Here is a 19,411-nt window from a genome sequence, read left to right on the forward strand (position 1 = left end):
GTGAAACAAAGGAAAAAATTAAGAAAAAGCCCTTCCTATTTGAGAAAAAAATAAATAAAAGGCTTTAAAAACTGGCAATGATAATTCAAACAAAATACATAAGATTTTAAGTAAAAAGTTCTTAAAGAGTTAAAAATGAGCTGAAAGATACCAGAGAAAAAGAAGAAGAAATAAGTACTGTAGAGCCGAAAACCACAGGGGAAACCAAAATGTAATAAATGTGACAAAAATGTGTTCAGGAACATGGTAGGCAAGACTGAGTAAAAAATACTGACATGGAAAAGAACAAAGGTACTCAAATGACTGTTGAGAAGAAACATGGAAGATGGGCAAAGTCAATTCAGCATATTATAAAATTAGTGTCCTGAAGAAAAGGACGCAACAAATGGCATCGGAAAAAATATTTAAAATAAAGTTTTGAATCTATAGATTAAATGGTATACTGTAATCCAAGAGGAAAAAAAAAAACAAGATTATTTATTCCAATCATATTTGGAGCAGTTTACTGACCTTTGAGGATAAGGAGAACAAAGTGAAGTAGTCTATAAAAGGGGGAAAAAATCAAACTAGCCTTAGATTTTGTGAACACATCAACCAGTACAGGAAGATGATAGAATGGTGTCTACAAGCTTTGTGTGAAAGAAAGTGTAACCTACCCTATCACTTTAAGCATGCAAGAGAAACTAGCACCCATGAGCCCCCTTTAAAAAATGCATCTCATTGATAAAATCCAACCACAAAAGAGATGAATCAAAACTAAGAACTGAAGAATGAGGAAACCATGATAAAAAGTAGTAGTAGTGCTTACCAAATGAATTTAAAATAGAACTAAGACATAACTAAGGAAATTATGGTTATAAACTGGAACGCACATGTGCAAAGTAAAAATAAGATAATACAAATGATGAGGTAAGAGGAGCTGGGAGAATATCTTTATATCCTCCTCCATAACATATCTAATATAAAATTAAAACATAAAGTTTAAAAACATAAAAATTCAGTTTTGAAATAGGGAGTTAAAAATAGATAATAATTCACTATTTTAACATTAGTCCATAACCCTTTATTTTAACCTTAACTTACTTCCCATCTGGGACTGAGTAGTTGATACTAACGTGGTTAATAGGAGAGCAAATTAGACAGCAGACCCTCAGAAGGCTGCCATCTCTTCAGTGCTGAAAGAATACCCTCAAAGAGAGTGCATTAAACACTAAAGGGTTATTTAAATTATTGTGAAAGAAATTTGCAAGTTGAAATAAATTTTGTTTTAGTTTGTACAACATGTTATACAAGGATATGATTGAAACCCTGTGCTGAGATGTTAAAACACACTGAAGTTTTAACATAAATGAAACTCCCAAGCAACTCTTGTATTCCTGCAGGGAGAGGGGGAATATATGTATTTAAATCTGTGTGATTTAAACTTGGCTTTCTTATAGTACAATAGTCTCAGAAAATAGCGAAGACTCTAGAAGTCAGCAGAAGCAGATTAGTACACTTTACAATATAATCCACTACCAGCAATGGAAGTTAACTGTATACACACAATCTTTTCTTTTTTTGGAGTGAGGTATTAATACGAGTCCACACTTGTAACCAGTTCATCAAACTTAAGAAAACTTCAGCACTGGGCACATCGCTTTTAAAAAGTGATTACATACCTGAGCAAACTATTATTTCTAATTTCCATTCTGGTTCTTAACAACAAAACAAAAAACCTACTTGCCCCCACCATCTCTAGCATTTATCATTTTTATGTTAAATAGAAATGGAAAATGTCTAGGAAATAAGTAAGCTATTTGGGGAAAACGTCCAAAATTGGAAAAATAAAGGAAAATTCATATATCCTATATAATTCTTATACATTTTTATAATGATATATGATATATATCATATACTTATAATAAATATATATATACTAAAAAGTATAGTGCCATTGACTAAGTTACTCTTTTTATTCCATGTAAAAAAGATAATCTGATGAATTTAGTTTCCTTAAAATGTGGTGGCTTAAGGAGAAAATCAGAGGAAATATTTTTCAGAGTTTTTCCTCAATCACTGAAAAGATTTTTGTGGAGAGTGGGGGAAATAACTTGGTAAACTTGTTTGTTTGCTTTTCGTCAGACACTAGCATTCATGTGAAATGCTCATTTGAATGCTTCTTTCTTTAATGAGAATCCTATTCTGGTGAAAAATGAGAATAAATAATAATTGCTCAGTCTCATGATGGCTCTAGTATGTGGCGATGTGCCACATGAAAAGAAAGAGATATGAGCAGCCACCCTACCCCCACCCCATGGAGCATTTCAAATGTGGGCTCAAGCTACATGTCCTCTCAGATTTCAGCAATAATCACTGTGGAAGAAAATAAGACTTCGCAATCACTACCCATAATTTTCAAACCTTTCACAGTAGCCTAGGAATCATTTAATATTTCTCTTGAATTGAATTAAGTGAAACTAATCCAATATTTTGCCTGTTCTTTGTAAATTTTCCCTTGGATTCCATTCAGAAACCTTTCCTGAGTCTTCTCTCTTTGGATAGGTGGAAAATTCTGGTGATCCCTGGCTCAAAGGCAGAAATTCACAGAATATATCATATTTTGAGTCTATTTACCTGGTCATGGCAACAACATCAACTGTTGGCTTTGGAGATGTGGTGCCCAAGACATCCCTAGGACGGACTTTCATCATGTTCTTCACCCTGGGGAGTTTGGTGATGAATATATTTATCTTTTGAATAGATATACACAAACCAAAAACATTTGGTTAATGGTGAGAAATAAAGTAATATAGGTTTGAGAGTGAATGTTACATTATTCAGAGCAGATGTCAAATGAAAATAAAGATATACATGGATCTTGTTTTCCCAGACTGCATCCTCTGGAGCATGTGATGTAATTCCTTAGTCGCCAGGGATGAGGATGGTTGACAAAGGAGAGCAGACTTTTCTTATTAGCTTCTACATTGATTTGAGCAATCCTATCTTCTTTCATCTTTTGCCCATCAGATTAGAATCTTTCTTTTAAAAAGGAAAGGCATTTGAGATTTGATCTGAAGAAAGTTCTGTTCTTGCCAGCCCAAGTGAGTAAGCTCTCTCGAAACCAGCATTTTACTTTGGATAAGTGAACATCTGTGTGTGATTCAGGACAAAGGCAGCCTCGTTTTCTTTTAGTTCCTAATTTCAATTCCTTAAAAACCATACCAGAGTTCTTCACTACACCTTTCTGATATTCCTCTGTCCACATTGTTAAGTCTCTCATTTAATGATATCTCTGTCCCATATGCTTTATTTTTCCAAGTCCCCAAATAGTATCAAGTCAGAGTCAGAAAAGCAGTTTGTAGTAATGAGGGAACAAAACAGGCAGGAAGGTTCCCCTACTGCTTGTCCTTTCTTTCATCATTTTCATCATTTTGAATGCTAAAAAGTATTTTATTAAATTTTAACCAAATGCAAAGGCTGAAGTAAGGAAGAAAAATGGTCTTCCCTTAAAAATATAGTTCACAGTCATTCCTCTCCTAGATGAGAGAAAATTTTATGTACCTTCTTTCTCTGTCATAATCTCAGATTTTTGGAGTATCCTTGAAAATAGTGAGTCCTAAGGTTTTATTTGCTGATATTTTAGGTACTATTTGCAAACTATATCCCTGAGATGGTGGAACTTTTTGTTAACAAGAAGAAACACACCAGTTCCTATGAAGTACTCAAAGGAAAGAAGTAAGTACTTTTCAAGTATAATTTCTACAGTTTGAGATATTCTACTAATAATATATCTCTTTCTAAACCCCTATTGACAAGAACCTTCATTCACTAAAGAGGGTTGTGCTAGAATAAATACCATAAAAAGATAATATTTGCTACTTGATAAAAACTACTATCGATGCTCATAAGAGCATTCAATCACCTAAAATGACAGATAATGTCATTCACTGTCAAATATTGATTGTGGCAATATTTCTACATTCCTTATCACTAACTATTCTCTTATATCCATTATAAAGTGTCTAATTCATTTTGATCATGTGGTTAACCCATGGCTAATTTCACATAATGTATCAAATTAAAGCCATGGTTTGAATTTTAAATAATTAATTCAGTTATCTTAGCCAAAACTCCTCTAAACTATGTGGATTCATTCATGGACAGAGGTTTACTAGAGTGAGGAGTAATTTCAACCTCTTTGCCAGTACTTCATAGATTACAATTCCTTTGTCCGTGCTACAGCCATTTGTTCCCAGAAGGGAAATGGAGTTGTTTTTACTATTCCTCTGTCAATATGTGTTTCTTCAGTTTCCATTATGCTTTTTTACACCTAAGAAGAAAAGAATGAATCAGAGATCTTAAATTCGAATGGATTCTTTGTTATTTATTCTCCGTCTGCTGTAGAGGAAAGAGGCACAATGAAGATAAACTCTCTTAGACTTGTCTTTTAATGTAATTCAATGAAAACCAAAATTAATCTAGGAGTATGAAGAGTAATAATAATAATAATGAAATTAATGAAAACAATAAAATAAACTAGATAAGCCAAAGTTTGATCTGATTCATTTCAGGAAAAGGATTATGTGACACATGATAAATCAGCCCATAAGGTCTGGAAAATTTAAGGTAAACTTAGGCTAAAATTATGCTTTCCATTTCCTTAAATGATTAATGGAGGGAAAAAATAGCTTCTTTGTATATTCAGCCTAAAGAAATTGACAGCTATTTTTTAACATAAAAGTTACATGCTTCAATTTTTGCTTCTAGGTATCTCTCCATTGTACGTACTTTGTTGTGACTAGTAGATAATTTTAGATGGGGAAGACAAACTGAAATAACCTAGAATCTGGTGCTACCTCAGCCATGGCCTTTGACTATGGGAAAATCAGTGAAACAATCTGAGCCTCAGTTTTTCCTCAGTGAAAAAAGACTATTATCAGCCAACCAGAAATCAAGTGGAAAGCCAAATCAAATTACACATCTTAACGCCCATTATAAGTTATAAATAACTATGAAAAACCTAGCAATTATGATAGTTATTGTTGTATTCCTAAGAAGCTATGTGTAATTCAAATGTGTGAAGTCATACCTTATGTGAGATGAACTAGAGACTACAGAAATCTGATGCTTCTTTTGTATAATAGAAATCCAGTCCTGGGTGTTTCTATTTTTAAAATCTGGGTGATTCAAATTTATTTGAAACTAAGTTTAAGCTAATTGTCCATTGCTGAATCTAGACAGAAAGATACTTCTGTCCCTCAGATGATCCACTTTATATGTTCTTGTCACCTAGGTTCATTGTGGTCTGTGGAAACATCACAGTTGACAGTGTGACTGCCTTCCTAAGGAATTTTCTTCGCCATAAGTCAGGGGAAATCAATACCGAGATTGTTTTTCTGGGAGAGTAAGTGTATCTGTGTGGCTCATGGGCTCTAAATTAATACTTAAATTATGTGGGAATATTTTTTAATGGAAGAAAATTACCCTTCTAATATTCATAGAAAATTTAGGAAATAATCATAAGCAAAAAGAAAAGAAGCAGCAATCTTATGACCAGAATTAACCTCTAAAATATTTTGGAATATATCTTGCCAGATGTTTTTCTGTATATGTATTAATATTATTTAAGTGATCCCCTATCATTTAGGATATTCTATACATATTACTATTATATATAATTTTGAGCACAAGTCTGGTACACTTCATAATTATTATTCTAACTCTTGGCAATGTGAAGTTCAAATAGGTGCACAAAAGATTGTCTTGATAATGATTTTGTTCTATGCAGTTTACATTTTCACAAGCAAAGTCTGAGTCAAGTATTATATGAAAATCCAGAAAATGCATTTTTAATACAAAAAAGATTTTGAAGTAGGCAAAGTGGTTTCTAATTGTTTTTATTTTATTTTAAAACTTTGGTTCCTAGTGAGATTGAGCAATTTTTGTGTGTTTTGATGGTTTGCTCTCCTTTTTGAAATTCCTCTTTCTTTTATCCTCTTTTCTATGGGGTTTGTTATTTGTTTACTGACTTTTAAGCACCCAATATATTTTGATATTAACTGTTTGTGTCATATGTTGTAAATGTTTTTTTCTCTTTGCCTTTGAATTTTTGTGTGCTTTTATTTTACTATAGAAGCATTTGATTTACATGCACTTCAGTGCATATACTTTTTGGCTTTTTGCTTTTATATTCTTAAGCCTCTCTTTTCTAGAATTAAGTAAACATTTCTTTATCATTCCTATGCTTTCATATAATTTTTTTTAATATTTAAGCTCTCTGGAATTGATTTGATTTAATGTGAAGAGAACTAACTTCTTTTTTTTTTAAATAGTTAATTAGTTATTTAGATATTACTCACTAAATAAGTCAACCAGATATGAAATGACATTTTGATTTTATATAGGAATGTATATAGATTACCTTAAACTTTACATATTTTATAGTTAAAACTCTGTACTTTTTATATTATGACATCTTCAACCCACCATAACTTTGGGCTGTCATATATGATATAACTAATAAATATTTTGAATTCCTCTAAGGTACTACTGATAGATAACCAACAGCTCTGTTTCAGTATCATTGTCATGCTTGTCTTTTTAGTAATTTGTTTATTGGAATCTTTACGTTAAAAATAGTAAAAAAAAAAAAGTGCTAAAACTGTGATAAGAAGCTAATATAATGCAACTGAGACAAAAGGAAATCATTAGATATATGGAAAGTGATGCGTTTTATGTACTGCTGTGTTTTCATAAGTATTTGTCGAGATAATGACTGAAATTGTTATATGGTAAAAAATGTTTGAGATATCTATCTAGAATTTTGCCAATTGCATCTATACTCCGAAGACCTCAAAATTCATATCCTCCAGCAGACATTACTTGTCGCTCTATCTTCACACAATTAATGCTTACTGGATATTATGCCCCCCTCAAGTATTAGAAAGGCCTCTTAGACTCAATATTTTCAAAAAACAAATAGATCATTTATGTTCCCCTTTCCATCTCACAGGTAAATTTAAAAAATAGGAGAAATAAAACAGCAACAGTAAAAAGAAATAGTAAAGAGGACCTCATCAATACATTTCCTTAAAACAGAAAACTAAGCATTGTCTTTGATACTCCCGTCTCCCTCAGACCTGTGTACGCTTTCATCAGTGTCATCAGTTTGTCCTCTAATAAATTCTGTTTCTGTTTCTACTATTTCATCTTCAATATCGCAAACCTGTTCAAAGTTCATGTCTTGTCTCTCCTGAATTTCTGTAAAGGCCACTTCATTGATTGATTCTTTTGGCTCAGAAGTTCTTCTCTTACCCTTATATGACTAGTCTGTTTTCATCCTTCAGCACTCAAAGAGACCTTCTCAATTCATCCTATCTAAATTAGTTTCTCTGAATCCTTCTATCTCTTTGCTCCATTATATTTCCTCTAAAGCAATTATCACCATCCGTAATTGTGGTAGATTTGCTTTTAATATAGCTATTAACATTTCTTTCCCTTACTGTACATTCATGCTACTTTTCTCAATAAAAGATGGAGTCTCCTTTTCCTCCCTTTGAATCTGGACTGGTCTGTGACTTGATTTAATCATTAGAATACAGACCAGTATTCTAATGATTAAATAGAATCATTAAATAGAATCAATAAAGTTTCAAGCTGGTTGAAAGCCTGGCCTTTCAGAGGACTAGCAATTTCAACTTTCACTCCAAGAGAGTCCGAAGCCATCACATAAAAAGTCAGTCTCTCTTGCTGAGAAGGCTCAACCAGCTCTCAGCTACTCCAGTCAAATAGCTGAGAGACAATGATCATGTGTGTCATCATTTTGATCATTCCAGCTCTCTGATGAATGTACCCACATGAATGACCACACTCAACACTATACAGTACAGAAGAATTACCTTGCTGACACCAGCCAAGCATAAAATCATGAGAAATAATTTGTTGTTTTAGGTCAATAAGTTCTAGAAAGGTTAGTTTTGTAGAAAGAGATAATTGTTATAAAAATTGGTACTGGAAGTGGGATGCTATTATAACAAAAGCCAAAATGTGGTCTTTCCCTTGGAACTCGTGGCAGGTAGAGACTGGAAGGGTTGCATGGAGACTCTTAGCAGAGGCTAGGAAAACAATGAGAAAGTTGCTACTGGAAGAAGAGCAGAATTTTGGTAACAATGTCATCGAAAGTAACATAGAAGATAGAAAATGTATATAGGGAAAATTATGAAGCTGGCTAAGAAGTTTCCAAAAGAATATTGCGTGTCATTTGCTCTCATCTAATCATGTATGATAAGGTAAGAAACTTGAGCTGAAGAAGAAAGTCTTTAGTTTTCAAGCAGAATGTAAAGGAAATATAGAAGTCTTAGAACAGTCTCTCCAGCTGGCCAAAAAAATAAGAAAAAAAATGTCAAAGAAGAAAATGACCTCAAAAGGGAAAAAAATCAAATCTGGGATTCTACCTATAAAATACGACCTCAAAGTCAAAGGTCGAGATTCAATCAAGGATGCAGCTGTAAGACCCTCTTTGTTAAGACCTCAGAGAGATTTAAGGTTGTGACTTATAGATGCTTCTCTCGGTCAAGCAAAGGGTTTCTAAGAAACTGAAGACATTCTTCCCAGAATTCTGACATTCTCAGAGTAGAGAGGGAACTGCAGAGGAATCATGGACATGACTTTGGGAGGCATGACATGAAATAATATATTTCATATAATAATATTTCTAGAAATTTGTTAGTGCTTTAAAGAAATTTTATTGGTAAAAGTACTGCCAGCTTTGAGTAAAAGGGAAAGAGAGAGTTAAAAATGAAAAAATAATAATAATAAATGCTTCTGGTCCTCTAAACTAGCACAGGCAGGAACCAAGCTGAGAAAGCTACCCAAGGACAAACATGGGCTATTTTTTAGGGAAAAGGAAGGATGATTCAGAGGGTCAGAGGGCAGAGACAAGAATCAAGAACAGTGGAGGAGTTCATAAGGACAGAACTGGGCTCTCATCATAAAACTCATTCTGTCCTCGGAGAAGGGGGCACTAATAATATGTGCTCAGATAGAATTCAGAATTTCTGTGGACCAGTGATTTCTATGTGCCCTCCATTACCATCCCCACCTTTTCCGATTGGGAATGTCTATTGCAATTTTCCTAACCCTGCCTTATCATGATATGCTGAGTGTTGAGATGAGGATAATAAAACTTGTCTATTTAGTTCATGGGTCTTCAGATGAAGAGGAGCTATACGTGAAGAGCCCCATCCGCATCTAGACCCGACTTAAGATAACAAGATCTAGAACTTTGAGCTGATTGCTATAAGGAGATGAGAACTTTGGGTGAGAACATGAGAGTATTTTGTATAAGAGAGAGATGTGAATTCTTGTGGCCAGAAGACAGTGGTAGATTGTTTTAAAAAGATGGCTGCCAGCAATTTCTTCCACTGTTTACAAATATTCTATTCCTTTACCAAATTAGACCCAAGCTTCAAGCCCATCCCTGGAATTAGGCTAGTGGTGTCAACATCACCTAATCGTGTGGATAAGTGGAGTATACATGTTTTCCAAGAGGAGATTAAGGGTTCTATTAAGTGCTTATATAACAATTTCTTAAGCAAAGTCAATCATCTTTTGCTGTCTTCGGTACAACATTCTCTGTCCAGGTCTCCTCCTTCTTTGGAATTGGAAACCATATTTAAATGCTACATGGCCTACACAACTTTTGTTTTTGGATCTGCACTGAAGTGGGAGGATCTGAGGCGAGTTGCGGTAAGAACTAGTTTTTTTTTTTACTCTCCTTATAGTTACTCTAAGCTACAGCAATTAAGATGATAGGTTGTATTGCTCTTTCAAAAGCATTACTCCAGACCCTTAAATTAAAGAAAATATGACTTCCTCAATTTTAAAAACTGGTCATAAAGGAAGTGTAGTAATTGATTCCCAAATCCTCCTTGATAAATATCAAGCAGACTTCACTGTTTACCTATACTTGTATTTAAATTATTTATTTCACTAAATTATGTATTTACCTAGAACAGTTTTATTTTCACAGTCTAAGAGAGCTGGAAAAATTATGGTTAGAAGAAGTGTGTTTGATCTTAACATCCAAATAGAATTCTTACCAGAGGGCAGGTTTACCAACTCCTAAACATACTGATATGCCTTCTGATAGGAGAAACATGAAGGAAAATAGTGGAGATCCCATTAAGGTTAGAACTAAAAGTAATGATTAAAGGCCAACCCTCTAGACAGCTTTCATTTAAGATCAAAGCCAGTTCTCTCTCATTTTGAAGGTTTCCTAGAATCATGTAAACCAAAGGCTTCAATTTTTTAAAGCAGAGATCTGTAGAGTTAGCATATAGGTAGTTGTTTAAAAAGATGTTATCACTCATCACTAGGCATAAATTAATGGTTAGGATGATAGGAAAAAATATAACTATGCACTTTACCCATTTTAAAGCAATCTAGCATCTATGCTGGAGACCCTGTGCCCTAGTCCATCTAATGTAGCCTTCACAGCCCTTGCAGCATTTGTAGGACTATGATCCTGATGTAAATCATCCTCATCACAACTTCTTTCCAAGTATGTTCTCTTTTGTATTGGAAATTTTATGACAAAACCATAAGAAAACCAAAAAGAGGAACATGTAATGAACATGTATTTCCCATGTAATGAACAAGATGGTTGCTGTTTAATCTTGAAGAATAGGTGGACTCTGCAGAAGCATGCCTGATTATAGCCAACCCTTTGTGCAGTGATTCACATGCTGAAGACACTTCAAACATTATGAGGTAAGAAGCTGGCACTGTGTTTTTTGTGTTCCAATGATGAATTTATTTCTGCTTCTTTTAAAATAAAGCCCAGTGCATAGGACTAAACAGGAGAAGATGTCATCTATCACAGCACTAGGTTCATCATATTCCAGGTTTCTGCCTATTTTTCTGCCCCCTAGAGAATGTGCAGATGTATGAAAAAAAAAGTAATTTAGTATCCTGAGTATCTGTGTGCTCCTCTACATACTTTCCTGAAGTTTCATATGGATAATAGCTATCTAAATTTAAAAAGCAAGCATTTAGATAACTGATAGCTTTTCAGATAGCACCATTATAACTAACATCCTCTCTCCCTCAAAAATAAAGATGCCATTGGTTATTTGTAAACCTTATTAGTAGACTTTATTTACTGTGTTTTTTCCCCCAGTAGTTCTGGTGAAAGATTATGCAAGATTCAATATGATGTGATTGTGACTTTTGGCAAGTATTTTCAAGATAGCTAGAATTAGTATTATTATCTTTAATTGCGAACTATCTATGAGCAGGAACCTGACTTGCAGTAACAGATTCAAACTGTGATGGCAATGGCATTGTGCCTAACCCAGATGATTTTCTGACCCTTGGAGCAAAATAAATATACATAGCTAAAGGTGACTCTACAAGTTGTAAAAATCAGCTAAGAATTTGTACCATGCATAATACAGTAAATATGAGATAGACTATAGTTTCTTAATTTGTAAAATGAGAAAATTGAATAAGACAGTCTATGAGCTACTTCAAGCTACAGACAATAATTCAATCTCTAGTTTTTCCTGTAACTCATGTGTTCGAGTTTGAAGGCTAAAATATATGAAACTGTTTATTTCTTCCTCATGAATTGACCCCAAATGACCAGTCTCCTAATACCAAGAGCTGACTTTTCCATTGATTTATTTTACTAAGTCACTAAAACAATAGCACTCTCCAATAGGTATGCTATTAAACAGAACATTTTTAGATAACAGCATAATGATGAACTTTATAATATGCCATTTTAGTATACTTACCCACACATCAATTTAACTCTGAATTGAATTATATTGCAAAGCCATTGTATGTGGCACATCACTGATGAGCATATTTGTTGTCTATGTAGGGTGCTCTCTATCAAGAACTATAACCCTAACACCAGAGTCATCATACAGATACTTCAATCCCATAACAAGGTACTGTAACTTCCTAGCTTCATCTTTTAGTCTGTGGAGCTAGCTGAACTTAGTTCATCTAAATAGATGAATTTATTACTTTCTAATGATTTTACTTTCTAATGATATTGCTTTTGGAAAGATTTTGCCAGTTGCAGGCAAAATTTGGAGTCTCATTAGGATTGTTAATCACTTAAGAATGTAAATTCGGAAAGAGATATAGTTGTATATTTTAAAAGCTTCTGCCTGAGGCTCTAACTTCCAATCAGCTTGAATCTAGGTACTGACTGAGATTCTTTGCTTTGGGACAGTGACAGGTCTTGGCACACTCTCAACTACTAGGAGCCACTAAAAAGAAAGTAGGCTGATTAGGCAATCATAAAGGTTTGAGAGACAACCAAGAGCTAGGTCAGGGTTGATCAGTAAGGTTCATCTTCTACACAAAGTCATTCCTTAAGACTAGGAGCAGTCAATGTTTTCTCTAACACAAAAACCAACACAGAGCATCAAGGAAAATGAACAAATAGAAATATGTTTTCTAAATAAACAAACAACTACAACAACAAACTAAGATAAAGCCTCAAGAAAAGACCTTAATGAAAGAGAGATAAGTGATTTACCTGACAGAGTTCAAAATAACTGTCGTTAACAATGCTCACTGAACTTGGGAGAAGAATGGATAAAGAAAGTGAATATTTCAACAAAGAAATAAAATAGAAATATAAGAACTTACCAAATAGAAGTCACAGAATGGAAGAATACAATAACTGAACTGAAAAATAAAATAGAGGGGTTCAACTCAAACTAGAGGAAGCAGAAAGGGTCAACAAACTATAATATAGGCAGGGTAGTGGAACTCACCTAACTAGAGCTGCAAAAAGAAAAAAGAATGAAAAAGAGTGAAGATAGCTTAAGAGACATAGGAGACAATATCAAGTGGACCAAGAGTTGCATTATAAGAGTCCCAGAGGAGAAGAGAGAAAGAAGTGGGCAGAAAACTTATTTGAAATAATGGCCGAAACTTCTTTAACCTGGGGAAAGAAATAGACATCCAGATCCAGGAAGCCGGAAATTCCAAATAAGAGGGACCCAAAGAGACCCACACCAAGACACATTATAACTAAAGTGTCTAAAGTTAAAGACAACCAAAAGTTATTTATTTGAGACTTTTCTTGTTTCTCAAGGTAGGTGTTTGTTGCTATGAACTTCCCTCTTAGAACTGCTTTTGTTGCTCCCAGAAGTTTTAATACGTGGTCTTTCCATTTTTATTTGTCTCAAGGTGTTTTTCTCTTTTGATTTCTCCTTTGACTCAGTTGTTCAGTAACATGTTGTTTAAGCTCCATGCATTTATGAATATTCTAATTTTACTTTTGTATTAGTTTTTAGTTTTATACCATTATTGTCAAAAAAGATGCTTGATAAGATTTTCAATCTCCTTAAATTTGTTAGGACTTTTTTTTGGCCTAACGTATTATCTACCCTGGAGAATGTTCTATGTGCACTTGAGAAGAATGTGTATTCTGTTGCTTTTGGATGGAATATTCTGTATATGTCTGTTAAGTTCATCTGGTTCAACTTGTTTTTTTGTTGATTTTTTTACATATGACTTATCCATTGATGAAAATGGAGCATTAAAGTTATTATTATTGGTTTATTACATGATGAAAGTGGGGTATTACAATATTATTATTTTATTGCTGTCTCCTTCTCCTTTTAGGTCTATTAATACATGCTTTATGTATTTGGATGCTTCTGTGTTGGCTGCATAAATATTTGTAAATGTTTTATCCTCTTGTTGGATTGACTCTTTTCTCATTATGTAATGACCTTTTCTGTCTCTTATTATAGTCATTACCTTCAAGTCTGTTTTGTCTGAAAAGTATAGCTACTCCAGCTTTCTTCTGGTTTTCATTTGCATGGAATATTTTTTTCTATCCTTTCACTGTCAGTGTATGTGTGTCCTTATATCTGAAAGGAGTCTCTTGTAAGCAGCGTATAGACGAGTCTTATTTTTTAAAATCTGTTTAGCCACTCTATGTCTTCTGATTAGGGAATTTAATATATTTATATTTAAAGTAATTATTGATAGGTATTTACTTATTGTCATTTGTCAATTGTTTTCTGGCTGTTTTGTAATTCCTCTGTTTCTTTCTTCTGTTGCTCTCTTCCTTTGTGATTTGGTAATTTGCCGTAGATCTTAGATTCCTTTGTCTTTGACTATCTACTATTGGTTTTTACTTTGTGTTTACTTTGAGGCATATATATATAAATAACATTTGTAACAGTCTATTTTAATTTGATAATAACTTAAATTTGATCACATTTTAAAGCTCTACATTTTTACTCACTTTCCAACATTTTGTTTTTGATGTTACAGTTTACATCTTTTTATCTTGTGTGCCCATTAAATAATTATTGCAGTTATAGTTATTTTTGTTCCTTTTGTTTTTAAATCTTTATACTAGCTTTGTAAGTGTTTAATCCACCTCCTTTATAACATTAGATTATTCTAAATTTTACTGTGTATATGCTTTTTCTATATATTTGTCTATATATTTGCCTTTACTAGTGTAGTTTATACTTTTATGTGTTTTCCTGTTAGTAATTGTCATCCTTTCACTTCAGCTTAAAGAAGTTCTTTTAACAATTCTTGTAAGGCAGGTCAAGTGGTAATGAACTCCTTTGGCTTTTTTTCTTGTATGAAAATCTCTATCTCTTCTTCAATTCTGAATGACAGCTTTCCTGGGTAGTATATTCTTGATTGGCGGTCGTTTTTTTTCTCCTTTCAGTACTTTGAATATATTTGGCCACTCCCTATGGCCTGGGAAGTTTCTTCTGAAAAATTTGCTAGTAGTTTTATGGTGGTTCCCATGTACAGGACAAGCCGTTTGTCTCTTGCTACTTTTAAGATTATGTGCGCTCTCTCTCTCTCTCTCTCTCTCTATATATATATATATATATATATGTATATATATATATATATACATATATATATATATAACACACTATGTGTACACACACATACATATACATATACACATACTTACATGTATATTTATATGTATACATATATACAAATATACTGAAATAATATTCAGTTATAAATAAAGAAGGAAATTTTGCCATAGTGACAACATGATTGGAGCTCGAGGACATTATTCTAAGTGAAATAAATCAGACAGAGAAAGACAAATACTGTATGATCTCACTTATATATAGAATGTGAAAAAAATAAATAAACCCTGAACTCATAGATACAGAGAGCAGATTGGTGGTTGTCAGAGATGGGGATGGGAGTGGAGAAAATGGGCGAAAGAGGTCAAAAAGTACAAACTCTCAGTTAAAAAATAAATAAATCGTGAGAGTATAAATATATAGCATGAGGGCTATAGTTAATAATACTTATTGTATATTTGAAAGTTGCTAAGAAAGTAAATCTCTAAAGTTATCCTCATAAAAATACTTTTACAACCACTATGGTGATGAATATTAACTAGTCCTGTTATGGTGGTCATTTTGCAATGTATAACAAATATTAAACCATTATGTTGTACACCCGAAACTAATGTAGTGTTATTTATCAATTATACCTCAATAAACGCACCCCCCCCAATCCAAACAAAAAGGATTATAAATTCACAGTATAATCAGAAATCTAAACCACTTGACCTGCTTTTGCAACTCTAGCTTTTCTCGTTTTAAAAAGTGGGGCAGTTGACCGCTAACCACTTCTAAATGTTAAATTCTTATCATTTCTGCTGACCTGAGCACAATAAATGCTTTAAAGTAAAATAGAGATATTCATTTACAAAGAACTCTCTCAAATTATAGTTATTTCTAATAATTGACCTACTTTTTACCATGAAACAGGTTTTTCTGCCAAAGATTCCCAGCTGGAACTGGGCTACTGGGGACAATATCATCTGCTTTGCTGAATTAAAGCTTGGATTTATTGCCCAAGGCTGTTTGGTGCCAGGCCTGTGCACTTTTCTCACAACTCTATTCGTTGAGCAAAACAAAAAGGTAAACTTGTAAACTGATGTTGAATCTTGGCTCTATCCCTAGGTTCTCACATATTAGGATTAGAAATAGGTATAAAAATTGAGAAGAGCAAGAAGGCTCCAAGAAATGAGATTTGATTTCTACTTGAGTTGAGAGAGGATTGAGGGACCTAGATTGAATTCCTAGGTACTGCACTGATCTTAAAAAAGTTATTTATATTATTCTTGCCTAAGAATATTTATCTGAAAAATAGAAATTATAACCCTGCTTCCTTCATGCTCTGTGATGTTATGAATATAAATGTATTTATAACTAAAGAATCACTTTGAGTTGGGGAAGTCATATATCTAAATATAAAATAAATAAAAAATAATCAACATAATAATAATTATATTTATCAAACAAAGATATAATGCAAGTAATAATTAAAATCTAATTTTCCATGTTATTTTTGTGACATTCCATGTAGTAATAATAATAGTGGCCATATATTGAATGCTTACTATGTGTTATGCATTTTAAACACATTATGTTTCTATTCAGTAATATTTTAAGATAGTATTCCAGTAATGGGTCAGTGAAACTAACTCTGTCATACAGTAAGTGAGTAGGAAAGTTAGAATTGTCCCTCCTACAGTCTCATTACTATACCCTATGTATCTGGTTGTTGGGTATATACTCATAGTCTCCCATATCATATCTCATGATACCTTTGTCTGAGACAAAATAAGCAGATAAAAGGGACAACTGGAATGAATTAACATGATACAAAGTAAAGCCCTCCAAATGCCATGCTTATGAAATACTCTAAGAAAGGTATTTTAACCCTAAGCTGGGCCTGGTATTCTATTGTCCAAAACTCCTTCAGAGAGTGAGTGACCTTTCTCTCCATTTAATTGTGAATCCACATCTGCCTTTTCTTACACTCAATTTCCCTCTTGGTCTCTCTTCGAACTTTTATTTCCTTTGTTCAATTAATTCAAAAAAAAATTTATATCTTCTTGGTTCCTTTAATGGTGCTGTAAAGGAAAAGCTAAAGGGGAGTGAAAGATACTCTGGCCAACAAAATGCTAACTGGAGCACACAGAATTGTGTAATTCCTTTTGTGAATATGAGGAGATACCATATACAGATAAATAGAAATGACCGTCAGGCAGTAGGAAATGAGCCTTGATGAGGCCACATGAACATGCTTTAACCTTCACTTAGTGGTACTGTGTATGGCCTTGGAAATGGCTTGTAAGGAAATTGTTTTTGTCTCTGTCATATGCTCAGAAAGTGGAAGCTAACTGCAATATCTGTTGTGATGATTGTGATTTTAATCTCCGTGGTTGGAGAAAATAAAAGGAAGGAGAATTCTAAGTCTAAAATTCACTTTCAGAAATCCTAAACTGAGCATAATCAGAGTGAGATTCTTTAATGCTGTACTCTGCTCTAGTGCTTTAGATTCTATGATAAACTGTTAACTTAGGTTTAACGGCCAGACTCCAGTGTCTTATGTCCCGTTTTTCTCAGATTAGATAGACATTTACTTTCTCTGTCAGTTTCTGCATCTATAAATGAGAGCTATTATCTTGATTTTCCAAGTATTGAGTTAAACCTTCTGAGTACTCAAATTAAAAGGATCAGTACAATGTGTTTTTGCTTGTTTGTTTGTTCGTTCGTTACTATATTATGTGGTGGGAAATTGTAGTCTGAAGAGCATTTCCAGTTGGTTCTAGGCACAGAACATTTCCTTACAGTCTTAAATTTAGATTGGATATAATCTATCTGATTTAAATGAGCTCCCTCATTTTACTATCCAAATCCAAAATCCATCTTGCCTTCCTGTTTCCCTTTTTCATCTTTTAAAAATAAACTCTTCTCCATTTTTTAGCATTTCCAAAACTGAAATACTTAGATTAGAAGCACTAAACCAATTTCTTTAATAAAAGGGGCTTAAATAATGGTATGAACTGCCCAATGGGGTGAACTCCCCTCAACAGAAACATTTAAGAGAGTGGGAAAGAGCAGGAGATTCAGCTGAATTTTGGAAAGAGGTAGGAGGTGCCTGGATTGTCTGAAATAGTGGTCCTTTTTAGCAGGGGAAAAATTGTTGTTTCTGTGTTCATTTTTGTTTTGTTTGTTTTTTTTTTCTAAACCACAAGATGGCCATCTGAGGAATATTTCCGAACTGGCTTTAACTCTCCATGGCCTCAATATTTCAGAGTTAATAGAAATTCCAGACTTTCATCTGATATTATGGGCTTTAAGGGGACTGTTCTGCCATGTCGAAGCTGTATGATATATAGTTACGGAAATACCTCAGAGATATTGTTTGGTTCCAGATCATCGCAGTAAAGCGAGTGTCTCAATGAAATGAGTCATCATCCTTTTGCTGGCAGAGGGCCTTGCCTTTATTTTTATTTATTTATTTTTAATTAATTAATTTTTTTATGGTGACACTGGTTAACAAAATCCAGTAAGTTTCAGCTGTATATTTTAACAGTAAGGCATATATATATATTTACATTGTGTGTTCACCTCCCATAGTTAGATTTCTTTCTGTCACCATACATTTACCCATTATATCCCATCTACTTCCTTCCTCCCCTCTGGTAACCACTAGTCTATTGTCCATGTCCATGAGTCTCTGTTTGTTTGCCCTGTTCATTTCTTGCTTTTAGGTTTCTATCTCACAAATAAGTGATATCATGTGATTTGCAAGTTTTCCTGTCTGGCTTATTTCACTTAGCATGATTATCTCAAGGTCCATCCATGTTGTCGCAAATGGCAGTATTTCATCTCTTCTTATGGCTGAGTAATATTCGATTGTATATGTGTATCACTGCTTCTTTAGCCAACGATCTATCGTAGGACACTTCGGTTGCTTCCATGTCCTGGCCACTGTGAATAATGCTGCTGTGAACATCGGTGTGCAAATATCTTTTTGGATATGAATTTTCAAGTCTTTGGGGTAAATATCCAGTAGAGGGATTGCTGGATCATATGGTAGATCAATTCTTAGTTTTTTGAGGAACCTCCAAAATGTTTTCCATAGTGGCTGTACTAATTTGCAGTCCCACCAGCAGTGTATGAGGGTTCCTTTTTCTCTGCATCCCCTCCAACCCTTGTTATTACTTGTCATGTTGATAACAGCTATTCTAACAGGTGTGAGATGGTATCTCATTGATTTGCATTTCCCTAATAGTGATGTTGAGCATCTTTTCATATATTTGTTGGCCATTTGCGGGGGCCTTGCCTTTAATTCGTAAAAATTACAACATCTGTGAAGTGCAATAAGGTGAAGCACAATAAAATGAGGTATGCTTGTAGTTAGTCAGTAGAAAACTAATATGTTTAAAAAACTAATCTTGAACAGCTATATCTAAGGAGAGACAATTTAGATTCTGTATTATCCTTCTCATCTCATTGTTGCCAACTGAAAAATCAGTCTACTTTGCTGAAATTTTTGGGAGAATTCTGATTTCCAAGAAGGTGTCTTGGGTGCC

At 33.7% G+C, this 19,411-nt stretch overlaps 1 protein-coding gene across 1 annotated transcript in view; it reads left to right on the plus strand.

The window, feature by feature from the left end:
- Nucleotides 1–19,411, plus strand: part of KCNU1 (potassium calcium-activated channel subfamily U member 1) — a 108,056-nt gene that overhangs the window by 21,273 nt on the left and 67,372 nt on the right. Inside the window, exons 8-14 of the mRNA XM_039853756.1 lie at nucleotides 2,545–2,715; nucleotides 3,626–3,717; nucleotides 5,276–5,386; nucleotides 9,624–9,729; nucleotides 10,670–10,752; nucleotides 11,870–11,939; nucleotides 15,789–15,941. Coding sequence (XP_039709690.1) covers nucleotides 2,545–2,715; nucleotides 3,626–3,717; nucleotides 5,276–5,386; nucleotides 9,624–9,729; nucleotides 10,670–10,752; nucleotides 11,870–11,939; nucleotides 15,789–15,941 — 786 coding nt within the window. The remainder of the gene's footprint in view (nucleotides 1–2,544; nucleotides 2,716–3,625; nucleotides 3,718–5,275; nucleotides 5,387–9,623; nucleotides 9,730–10,669; nucleotides 10,753–11,869; nucleotides 11,940–15,788; nucleotides 15,942–19,411) is intronic.

Source organism: Pteropus medius, unplaced genomic scaffold (genome assembly GCF_902729225.1).
Source record: "Pteropus medius unplaced genomic scaffold, Ma_sr-lr_union100, whole genome shotgun sequence".
NCBI lineage: Eukaryota > Metazoa > Chordata > Mammalia > Chiroptera > Pteropodidae > Pteropus > Pteropus medius.